Consider the following 12,992-nt stretch of genomic DNA (forward strand, 5'->3'; position numbering starts at 1 on the left):
ACATTCACTGCTTCCGGAGTCCGTCCCAAAATATTGACAATATCAAACAAGACTATTTCTCCCTGTCCGACACTAGCACGTTGGTGTTTTGGGTTCGGTTTAGAAATTCCCGATTTGTGTATAAACACATCTTGTCCATTATCTGTCCTGGTAATGAATCCATAGCCTTTGGTGACGTTATACCATTTCACAGTTCCTGCAACATCTGTTGCAGTTGGTACTGGTGTATCCTCAGATGGCATAGAAATAATAGGAGTCACATGCACTATCTTTGCATTCCTGCATTTACAAGGCTGATGATGCACAAGTTGATTTTCCAGTTCTTTAACTTTGCTTTCCAGTTGCTGCAATCTCTTTAATAAAGTCTCCATTGTAAAAACTGATGGTGATATAAAACGATACTACTTGGTGATAAAATGAAGAATAATACAGATGACACAGAGCTATATGTTGACAACAATATATTTATTTTATATGAAAAGTCCTCAAATGCAAAGTGGTGGAGGTGGTCTAGCAAGGAGCTGGCATGTTGGAGACCAGAGCTAGACTGACAAAACATCCCAGGTCAAAAACAAAGGGAGCATTATGCTAATTATTAAATCTCTACTACAACTTTTATTATCACCAAAACATATAATAACCATAGGCACTGAGTGGCATTGACCTTGTTAAAGAGATGGGTGACCTATGCAAATAAGAGCAAACATGAAACTGGAAAGTGGAAAGGTCAACTTACATTACATAATCAGTTTCCAGGCAGAGAACATTATTATGGGATAGCACATGTCTTAAAGCATGACTGGGGTCAAATTGATGTAAACAAACCTTGACTGAACTTGGAACAACTCATGCATTTTTGAGGAAAGAAACACAAATAATTTGCAATACAAGTAAACTTCCAAAATGAAAACAACATTTGTCACTTCCAACACATTTATGTGGAAGTATACCTTAATTAATAAGGTAACACAAAATAATAAATAAATTAAGATCAGGTGATGACCTTAATAAAAAGTTTCTAAATTTAGAAATGTTGTCACTTTGTAGAACATTTTTAAGTTCTACAATAATCATGTCTTTCAAAATGACATATCCAAACAACAAAACTAATAAACTTTCAAAATATCAAAAACAAAACAATGCATTTAATCAAATTCTGCTGATTGCTATTAATTAAATAAATTGGTTGCATACACAATTAGATCAATATTTTTAATGATCCTCAACCAAAAACAATCATAAAACTTTCAGCCAAACAAAATAATATTAATTAGGGACCAAAGTTGATGACCTTACGAATTTACACTAAGGGCGCATACGACCAAAAACTTTTCAGGGCACGTAAAACTATAATAACATAAAAATAATACACATAAAAAAACAGTTGATCGTTAACAATGCAGGGTTTTACACGATTGCAGAAATGATGGATTTGACACCATGCGAAAAGATAAATAAACAGGAAAATTTGGCAAGTACAAGACATGTCCTTTAGCAGCCCTATTAATTTTGCGGGAAGAGATCATTAAGATTTTTCAGGCAGACCACACAGAAAATGACCAAGTTTAATGATTGGCGGAGCATACTTCTCCCTAAACACAGGCTAGTCCTCTTTAAAAATCATACTGCAGTCACACTCATACAGTTCCTTTAATTCGTTATCTAAATTAACCGTCAAAATTCCGTGCGAAAAAATACCCTACATTTGTCTTAATTACTCGGCCCAAATTTTGTTACAGAGCCCCCACCGAAGACGATGCCGCCCCGGCATAAAATTCTGACACCAACAAAAAGGGACAAAATTTGGGCTGCTACACATCCTGTAACTTCAAAAAAATATGGGTTAAACAAAACAAGAGTTAACGATCAGTGTTATGACATAATATAAATAATGATAACAGTACCGACCAGTACACAATATAAATGAGCATATACATTTCTACATATAACTAAAGGTATAATAAAAACGATGAATGGCACATAGTATACCAAACAATCTCACTTTACACATTTTGCCAACCCATCCCACACAACAAAACAATACTATCCAAAAAAACCTCATCCCACTCCTGACACCATTTTGTAAAAGTATGGGGGTTCCGAAAATGAGGAGGCGTGAGCCGGGATTTTTAAGTCCCTCTGGATATTAATAAAAATAAATAAACAGTGCAAATATTCGCACTCTATAAATTAACTAGTTTTAGCGTGGTTTTACACCAAAACATTTTCGTGCACATAGACAAATATTAAAACAAAGATAAATCCAAAATGTAAACAGAGTCATCTGAAGTGAAATTTTGATCACTTCAAAGCTGCAAACATATTTTTGAACAGACATTAAGATAAACAAACAAAACAAACCTTTTCTTCCCACAAACAAAACGAAAGTATATATCCCAAGTTCATATCACAAATAAAAGCAATTTATAGTCCGATTTCTCAGTCAAAGTCAGTATAAAAATATAGTTCAGTATTTAGTTAGCATGTTATTAATTGTTCTCTGGCATATATTGGTGGCGAAGATGAAAATCTTGAAACAAATGTCCTCCATAAAGAAATAGAGTTTTTAGATCCTGGTAGCGGTAGCATATTCCTGGTTACATGTTGATATTCAAGTTCATGGTGAAAGTCCTTTGGATTGCATGAAACAATGGTGCCTGGGGAATTGGATGAGATGCTCATTGCAGAAGGTTGATTTGAAATTGCCAAACTCGGTGATTGAGAAGAGTCCATTGGCCTACCGGTACACTTGTCAACAGCTGGGATGGATGAAGTGATTGGAGCTTCAAGTTCAACTGTTGAATTAGATATTGAAAGTTTTGTATTGCACATTGATGATTCATTTGTTGAAACAGTTTTAGCGGGTCGTTTACAACCATTTACATATTTGCCATCAAGACCAGTTACATTCACTGCTTCCGGAGTCCGTCCCAAAATATTGACAATATCAAACAAGACTATTTCTCCCTGTCCGACACTAGCACGTTGGTGTTTTGGGTTCGGTTTAGAAATTCCCGATTTGTGTATAAACACATCTTGTCCATTATCTGTCCTGGTAATGAATCCATAGCCTTTGGTGACGTTATACCATTTCACAGTTCCTGCAACATCTGTTGCAGTTGGTACTGGTGTATCCTCAGATGGCATAGAAATAATAGGAGTCACATGCACTATCTTTGCATTCCTGCATTTACAAGGCTGATGATGCACAAGTTGATTTTCCAGTTCTTTAACTTTGCTTTCCAGTTGCTGCAATCTCTTTAATAAAGTCTCCATTGTAAAAACTGATGGTGATATAAAACGATACTACTTGGTGATAAAATGAAGAATAATACAGATGACACAGAGCTATATGTTGACAACAATATATTTATTTTATATGAAAAGTCCTCAAATGCAAAGTGGTGGAGGTGGTCTAGCAAGGAGCTGGCATGTTGGAGACCAGAGCTAGACTGACAAAACATCCCAGGTCAAAAACAAAGGGAGCATTATGCTAATTATTAAATCTCTACTACAACTTTTATTATCACCAAAACATATAATAACCATAGGCACTGAGTGGCATTGACCTTGTTAAAGAGATGGGTGACCTATGCAAATAAGAGCAAACATGAAACTGGAAAGTGGAAAGGTCAACTTACATTACATAATCAGTTTCCAGGCAGAGAACATTATTATGGGATAGCACATGTCTTAAAGCATGACTGGGGTCAAATTGATGTAAACAAACCTTGACTGAACTTGGAACAACTCATGCATTTTTGAGGAAAGAAACACAAATAATTTGCAATACAAGTAAACTTCCAAAATGAAAACAACATTTGTCACTTCCAACACATTTATGTGGAAGTATACCTTAATTAATAAGGTAACACAAAATAATAAATAAATTAAGATCAGGTGATGACCTTAATAAAAAGTTTCTAAATTTAGAAATGTTGTCACTTTGTAGAACATTTTTAAGTTCTACAATAATCATGTCTTTCAAAATGACATATCCAAACAACAAAACTAATAAACTTTCAAAATATCAAAAACAAAACAATGCATTTAATCAAATTCTGCTGATTGCTATTAATTAAATAAATTGGTTGCATACACAATTAGATCAATATTTTTAATGATCCTCAACCAAAAACAATCATAAAACTTTCAGCCAAACAAAATAATATTAATTAGGGACCAAAGTTGATGACCTTACGAATTTACACTAAGGGCGCATACGACCAAAAACTTTTCAGGGCACGTAAAACTATAATAACATAAAAATAATACACATAAAAAAACAGTTGATCGTTAACAATGCAGGGTTTTACACGATTGCAGAAATGATGGATTTGACACCATGCGAAAAGATAAATAAACAGGAAAATTTGGCAAGTACAAGACATGTCCTTTAGCAGCCCTATTAATTTTGCGGGAAGAGATCATTAAGATTTTTCAGGCAGACCACACAGAAAATGACCAAGTTTAATGATTGGCGGAGCATACTTCTCCCTAAACACAGGCTAGTCCTCTTTAAAAATCATACTGCAGTCACACTCATACAGTTCCTTTAATTCGTTATCTAAATTAACCGTCAAAATTCCGTGCGAAAAAATACCCTACATTTGTCTTAATTACTCGGCCCAAATTTTGTTACACCAAGTATGTGAAAATATATCAAATATTGGATCCAAAACATAATAATGATAAAATTTGCTGCTTTGCGCCCAATATTTTTGGCCTCGCTATGAGTTTTAAAATATTGGACTCTGTTAAAACTCATTGATTGACCAATAAATATGGGCTCAATCGATCCAATTATATATCAAAATATTTCTTACAATGTCATGATTTTACGGCAAAAAATATACACACAAAAAGGCAATGAAAATGAATTTGCCGTTTCAGCTGAAATGGGCGCGCTAAAAAAACCGAACGCTTGTGGGGGCTTTCAGATATATGAATTATTTTTTAGCCTATGCGCCCAAGTTAAATGATGAAGACACAAATAATATTTGTCGGGTGCTTCTTTTATGTTTTTTAAAAGATAATCCAATTAACAAATAAATAGCACAACTTCCTGTCCCTTTATATCTAATAAATCGATATGCCACGCATTTGGTCGCAGCACTTCGTAACGTGATGATCCAGAAGAAGTGACTCATATACATGATCATATCGCTGTGAATATCAGCTTACCGTTTGCCTCATATTATTGAGGTATTATTTTGTGTATTTGTGCGCTCCCTGTTTTACTTTCATGTTGAGGACGTTATTATTACATCTCCGTAGGCCTACTGACACCCCTGGCATCAGCTTAATTTTGAAGGAGCATGATTGCAGGTAAGTTTATATGTTGTTGCATAACCATGATGCAGTCATGTCTACAGTAGAATTCATCTCGACCTTTGCAGGACTTAACCCCATTAAAAGCTATTAAACCAAGATAACACTCATTGAAACAGCTCAACTGATTAAATCGGATCTTCTCTGGTTGTGCACAAGTGAAGGCTGGTTCAAAGTGTATATTCGAAGGCGAATATTCGGCTTCGAATACTTTTTGGTCGTCAAAATATATGCGGCTTCGAATATAAAACTATGAACCGGAGAAAGATATATTTCTACAATTCACAGCGTTGCCCGACTGTTAACAAGTATTGCCCGTTGACCTAGGTAAGCAAAAATTAGAGAATTTCTATAACGTAGTCAATACAATAATAGGTAAACTCAATATTGAACTACTGTCATGATTTAATGTCTGAAAATAAAAATGAATAAATAAATTAATAAGTTAATAAAGAAATAAATAAGTCAATAAATAAGTCAATAAGTGACCATGCGTTTAAGTGGAGATGTAACATTTTGGGGTTCATAATATAGGCCTACCCCGGGGAGGCCTACAGCCTATGTAGTTAAATTTGGTGTCAAACTAAAGCTTGTGATGAGACCAATACAGTAAGCATAATAAATATTGTAAACATTATTAACATTTGCATAATTTGCGGGGTGGAGGATGATCAGGAGGAGCAAATTGAATATAAGTGACCCCCAGTGGTCATATAATGCAAGAGGGCAATTTCTTTTTTCACATTTTGTTTACAATTCACTTTAAACTGCATACTTTAACACCATACAATCATATTCCAGGTAATTTAATTTGCTTTGAGAAGCAATTTTGCATATTCAATTTTCTGTAATTATCAAACACATGGCTAATTGTTATCTAATCAAGTATAACATTATAATTATAATTATAGGCCTAGATAGTAATGCGTTGAGAGTTTTAAAAGTAATATCCGCCTTTTTTCTTTCTTTTTGAAATGACATACTCGTTACAAAAACAAATCAGCATGGAAAACATTTTTTTCGTCAGAGGCAGATATTTGGTCTATTCAGTGTCATAAAGCTACAAATAGACGATCATTTTTAAATGGCTTTTTCTTTTTCAACCTTATTGTTTGTATTTGTAATGTTCACACAATCTGACAATGTCCCAACTTATACCTAATGTGAATCGAGCCATTTAACATGTGCTTGTAGGACAACGATTTTGAATGAAACATATTAATTGTGATATTTTAATTCCCTAGAACACCACAGTTAAGCGTCAAGTCCAAAATTGTAAGTGGGTTTTCTTTTATTTTACCTCATTATTTCGTTAAAATTACTCGAAAACCCTCCTAAGAGTTGTTACTGATATACATTTCATAATTTTGGGCAAAGAATAGCCAAATAGTTGACCGAAATCGTATATTTGCACCAATATTTGACTGAAATCGTATATTAGCATTACCGCCCCTTCGTGACTTTATTGCTGCTAAATGTGAAACGAGATTACTTGAAATATATATTTCAAGAGTTGAACAAGTTTCAACTCTACGAATATATTTCTGAAATATGTCTATCTGATTGGTTGATGGTCAAGAGGATTACGGCATCCTCAAAGTCTCTTGCTGTAATTCTCTAATCGATATCTATTATAGGACCGATCTTTTGAAATCCATACAACCGTGTCAAATGAAATAGTCTCGGATCATAATTTGTGCACGATACAACGTTGATACTTAAATTTCGGAATTTTATTTAAAATAGGCATAAATCACCTTGAACAGGTTGAATGCTGGCAAAAGTAGATAAAATAACTATGGGTCGAATTTACATTAATCAGTGTCCTGGGCCAGGATAACATGTAGGACTCCTTCGCACTCTAAAACAATACTTCACCAAATGTCCTTGCTTTCATTTTCTCATTTAATTTATTTTTATTTTGATTAATTTCTTTATTCACTGCCTATGTGGTCAATCCGGTATTGCCAAACATTTCTCGTCCATTACCCGTGTTAATCTATTTATTTATTAAAATGCACCATCTATTAAATTCCTGTAATACAATGTATAGTCCTAGTGTATTTTGATAACAAAGTTGTTTTTATTTTTGATTGGAATTTGGGGTTCCATAGATTTACAAGGGGTCAGTTTTTACACGATTTCATATATAAAATATGTTTGGGCATGGCGGAATTAATATATGATTAAAAATAGACATACTCTTAGGCCCCCTTTTTTTAATGTTTGTACATTTATTAATATTAATGTACAAAATGCAAACGAATGTATATATATATTTGACTGTTTTGTAAACATTAATGTTGATGTTTACTCATAATTATGTCTGGAAAGTCAGGAAAAAAAAGGAGTATCGATATTTCCTGGGAAAGTGGATCAGATGAGCAGTGAGTTAAAACATTCGCTCTAAATGTTTATTTGATTTTTTTTAAATGAATTTATTAGGCCTACTGGTAAAGTGAAGAAAAAAACTCCAAACGCACTCTAGGATTTTTCATCAGCAGCAGTAGCAATTTCTCTTGCATAGATTTTCGGGTGATCTCGCTTGGATTTAGCAAACAATGAACCGTTCACTTGTACATTTGTAGGTTATGTTTGTAAGCCTAAATATCATATTATTTGCATAAAACATAACTTACCATCACTACAGCATTGGGATGCTATTGCCTGCCAGGCATTTTCCTTTTTCTGGACGTCTTTATATAGTCCCTTACTTTTATGTCATATAAAATGGGTACGCTTGTACCGCACTAATAACGTTTTCTTTCAGTTCGTTATCAGCCATTTTGGAACTATCCAGACGTATTTTGCACAACTGTGCAGGTTAATTTTCATTGGGGATTTTTGAAATCATCGTTCGTCGAACGATATTCAGGTGACCTCGAGCCTTTCATATAAATCAATAGTATCTCGCTATCAGTTGCGCGATATTTAATCCGACTCAACTCGGCGTGTCATCATATTTTATTCGTTGCCGTATATATTTTGACGTCACAAAAAGTATTCGACAACGAATATTCGCCTTCGAATATTCACTATGAACCGACCCTGACTGTTTTCATGTGCGATATCGCAATAAAGCTGGTATTCATAGCTTCAGTTGGGTAACCGATTATAAAGGAAACGAAAGGAAACAATGTTATGTGTGGCTTTGTTCACGAAATCAGACAATGGCGTGCTTTTTGTAAACCAGCATTCTTGAAAATTAGCAACATAATGATTTTTGACTTAACACGGTTTGGAAATAATTTCTTCATATTTTTGGTGTTATCTGTCGTTTACATGTCCTTCCTAAAACACAAAAGTACGACCCTCTCCAAACACCTAAATTAGCTAAAAATTTAGGACATGTTACAAAACTATATTGTCTAGAATTTTAGAAGAGTACTTTTAATATTGGCCGGTTATTTTTCACACAGCGACGTTAACTAGGCAATGTACTATTACCTATAACATTAACTAAAACACCAAAGTACGAATATTTCCAAACATCTAAATTAGCTAAAAATTTAGGACATGTTAAAAACTATATTTTCTAGAACTTTAGAAGAGTACTTTTAATATTGGCCGGTTATTTTTCACACAGCGACGTTAACTAGTCATATCCCCATACTGTTAACGAAGGGCTATTTGTAAAGGTCACGCGTCAATGGGAAAGAGCACTGTGTATTGTGTATAGGAAAACGGACAGTAACTGCAGTATGCATGTCATCCGTTAGATGACATGATGACATTCATTTTAAGTAAATATCAATCGTCAATGAAATGCTAACGAGATTCATTTTAGGTCCAAAGATTGGCGCAAACCTGACTAGTCTCTGACACCGTCTAATGAAATAAGGAGCCTTGGGTTTCTTGTCATCATTGAGCAATTTTAAAGCCGAAAACATTGTAAATTGGTAAAATCGAAAAGGCTATTGCCCCGGGGATTCCATTTAAAAAAAAAAGTCATGTTCTCACCCAATGACCCCATATTTTTTACATTTTGCTCTCACCGAATGCCAAAAATCATGCTCTCACCCAATGACCCCATATTTTTTTACATGTTGCTCTCACCGAATGCCCCTTAGTGCGAAAGCGCCAGCCCTACACCTATATCCATTTCAAATTGAAGTGCCCCCCCCCCCGGGGCTATTGCACCATATTTCATCAATTTAGCTTCAATATTGTTAACTTTTTCGCTCGCTTCGCGCTCATTTGTACCGTAAACTTATTCTGTCGCAAAAAGGTGCTTGATTCCCTATACTTCAAGAAATATTTCCAACCCCATCCCCCAATGTCAAAAAGAAATCTACATGTACGGCACTGGAAAGTTGAGCATGTTGGATTTTCTCAACTTTCCAGCTTTCTGGTCATACTGGAAATTGCTCAAAGACACCGAAGTAACACCAGACACCATAGAGCATGCCGAGGAATAACAAGATGCAACTGTTTCATTCCCCTTTTCATTCGATCAATGTTTTTGAAAATTAAGCCTATTGGGGGAAAATTGTTGGACCTCAAGAAGCGTTGTGATTTCCAAACGCCGAGATCGTACGCACGTCTATCACCCGTCTGTATCGAAGCAAGGTCGCGTATTGAGCCAGTTTGAAGATTTTGCACGTACGAAAAGAACGTGGCAGAGGACAAGGTTGAAAATGCACACAATTTGTCCATATAACAGTGTTTAACACTGATAAAGAAAATACGAAGGAAAATCTAACTATAAACATGATCCTTTTTGTTTTTAAGACTAAAATCATTTAATAATGCAACAGTGGTGTGTGAAAATTTGACTTCATATACATTATGCACGGTTCATGCGTGTGAGATCGGTCGTATTTTTTAAGAGAGAATGCGATTTGCCTATAGCCTTTTTCCCTGTGATGATATACGCAACGTCCACGTTGAAATTAACATTTTGTACGGCGTCACGATGGTTTAAGTAACGCGACCGTAATTTTCACCACGAAAATGTCCAAGGTAGGCCTATGATATATGCATGTAGTGGTCCTTAGTAGTGGTCTTTGTTCCAGCCGCCGGCTCCTTCCTGATGAAGGAGAACGGTCACAATCCATTGTATTCATTACAAATTGTTGGTCTTTTTTTTCTATGATTAACCCTTAGGTTTCCAAAGAATTTTAATGTAATATCATGGTTCAATGCTACTTGGGGAATATAGATGTGTGACTCAAACCATGCACAAGAAACCAATTACCATTTTCTCAATTTGGGGCCAATTTAAGCCATTTTTTGTCATATTTTAAATTGCTCAATGATGACAAAGTTTCATCAGTTGAATTCCATTCCAGTACATGTCAGAGAATAAAGAAAAGGCAAAAAAGAAAAAAATGCAAATATGCTGCGATTGCAGGTTCCCGAACAAAGCTCAAAAAGCCTTAATGTACGATCTTTTTTCAGAATATACCTTTATTTTTTTCAAAACCGATTTTTTGGTATATTTGTAATGTTCCAACTTAAATCTATGAGCAAATTGTCAAATTCGCTCTATTTGTAGTAAAACGGGATAATGTTCTGTTGGTCCGACATATCATAATTTTTTAGATGATATGATAACGATCGCAAATCGTAGTCTCCTACACAGCCAGTTTGGTTACGCTCATGATTGCATATTATCATTTTGGAAAAAAAAAGAAAAAATCTCAAAATTTTAAAAGATCGTACATTAAGGCTTTAATGACCCAAACACAAGTTATCATACTCGACTATCAAGATGTTTATTTCTTTATTTGTTATTTATTTATTTATTTATTTATTTATTTATTTATTTATTTAAAATACTTTATATTATATTATTATATTTATTTCAGACAACATGATGAGACATAAGCGACAATGGGATAAGCTACAAGATCCCGTATGCAAATATTGTAAAAGAAGATTTATTGAAAACATTCCACGTTACAAATCACATCTTCGCAATCATGAGTTGATTATTAAGCCATATTGGTACAGAAATCCAAACTTGAAACCAAAGGCTGGCTGTGTTGGGATATACATCAAAACGCGTAGAAAAAGAAAATATGAAGATCGTCATGTATCAAAAATTATTTCAGGTCATTTGAACACTAAAAAGGGCCGGCAAGGAAAGAAACATCATAAATGTTACTATTGTAACAAAACATTCAGCCATTTGGGAAACAAGAAACAACATGAAATGATTCACACAGGAGAAAAGCCTTATCAATGTAGCTATTGTAATAAATCATTCACGACATTGGGACACAAGAAACAACATGAAAAGATTCATACAGGAGAGAAACCTCATAAATGCAGCTATTGTAACAAATCATTCAGCATATTGGGTAACAAGAAACGACACGAAAAGATTCACACAGGAGAGAAACCTCATCAATGTAGCTATTGTAACAAATCATTCAATGACTTGGGAAACAAGAAAAAACATGAACTGATTCACGCAGGTGAAAAACCTCATCAATGTAGCTATTGTAACAAATCATTCAGCCAACTGGGAAGCAAGAAAGTCCATGAACTGATTCATACAGGAGAGAAACCTCGTCAATGCAGTTATTGTAACAAATTATTCACCACATTGGGAAAACAGAAACGGCATGAAAAGTATCATACAGGAGAGAAACCTTATAGATGCAGCTATTGTAACAAATCATTCAGCCACTTGGGAGACAAGAAACAGCATGAAATGATTCACACAGGAGAGAAACCTCATCGATGCAGCTATTGTAATAAATCATTCAGCATATTGGGTAACAAGAAACGACACGAAAAGATTCACACAGGAGAGAAACCTCATCAATGTAGCTATTGTAACAAATCATTCAATGACTTGGGAAACAAGAAAAAACATGAACTAATTCACGCAGGTGACAAACCTCATCAATGTAGCTATTGTAACAAATCATTCAGCCAGTTGGGACACAAGAAACAACATGAACTGATTCACACAGGAGAGAAATCTCATCAATGTAGCTATTGTAACAAATCATTCAGCATATTGTGCAACAAGAAACGACATGAAACGATACACACAGGTGAGAAACCTCATCAATGTATCTATTGCAATAAATCATTCAACCAATTAGGAAGCCAGAAACGGCATGAAAAGATTCACACAGGAGAGAAACGTCATTAATCTGATCATTCATCAGTGACATGAAATATCTCAGAAAACTGACGGATATTAATTGTAATACAGCTATATAATTATCAAATCATTAATTTGCATGTCCGTAAACAGGAACCAGCGTGAAAACTTGAATACCAAAATGAGCCCGTTACAAAAGCCGGTGCGAATCGTCCTGAAGGAAGAAATATCACAAATAATGTGTCACTTTTAAAATGCTCTCTTTTTCCATTCTAATTGGTATACTTGAGGGAATAAAGTCGCATTGTGCCGAATGAGGTGTCAAAATATGCAGAACAAAATTATCCATCTATTGATTACTTTATTTGGTCATTAACGTTTAGTGTCATTAAGGTATTGCTTTTGTTTTAAGTGTATGGATATTTTTGTGTGCAGTATATGTTGTTTTTATCATGTTTATAGTGTGACTGACAAAATGTTTGGTATTAGCTAGGGTCATATATCTGAACATGACCATGATGATGTTTGTATTGCATGTTGGGTGTGTGTGTGTTGGGATGTAGGTGTGTATTATTTGTGGGGTGGGTGTGCAGGGAGT

General features: G+C 34.7%; 1 protein-coding gene and 1 long non-coding RNA gene across 2 annotated transcripts in view; both read left to right on the plus strand.

The window, feature by feature from the left end:
* The window catches only part of LOC140144388 (uncharacterized), a 112,353-nt gene that overhangs the window by 84,035 nt on the left and 15,326 nt on the right, over window positions 1-12,992 (plus strand). The gene's annotated exons all lie outside the window — the stretch shown is intronic.
* On the plus strand, window positions 5,117-12,442 carry LOC140144361 (uncharacterized). Its single transcript, XM_072166182.1, has 2 exons — window positions 5,117-5,328; window positions 11,142-12,442. Exons 1-2 carry the CDS (start codon window positions 5,319-5,321, stop codon window positions 12,440-12,442), a joined length of 1,311 nt encoding a protein of 436 aa, XP_072022283.1. The 5' UTR covers window positions 5,117-5,318.

The sequence above is a fragment of the Amphiura filiformis genome, unplaced genomic scaffold (genome assembly GCF_039555335.1).
Source record: "Amphiura filiformis unplaced genomic scaffold, Afil_fr2py scaffold_51, whole genome shotgun sequence".
Lineage (NCBI taxonomy): Eukaryota > Metazoa > Echinodermata > Ophiuroidea > Amphilepidida > Amphiuridae > Amphiura > Amphiura filiformis.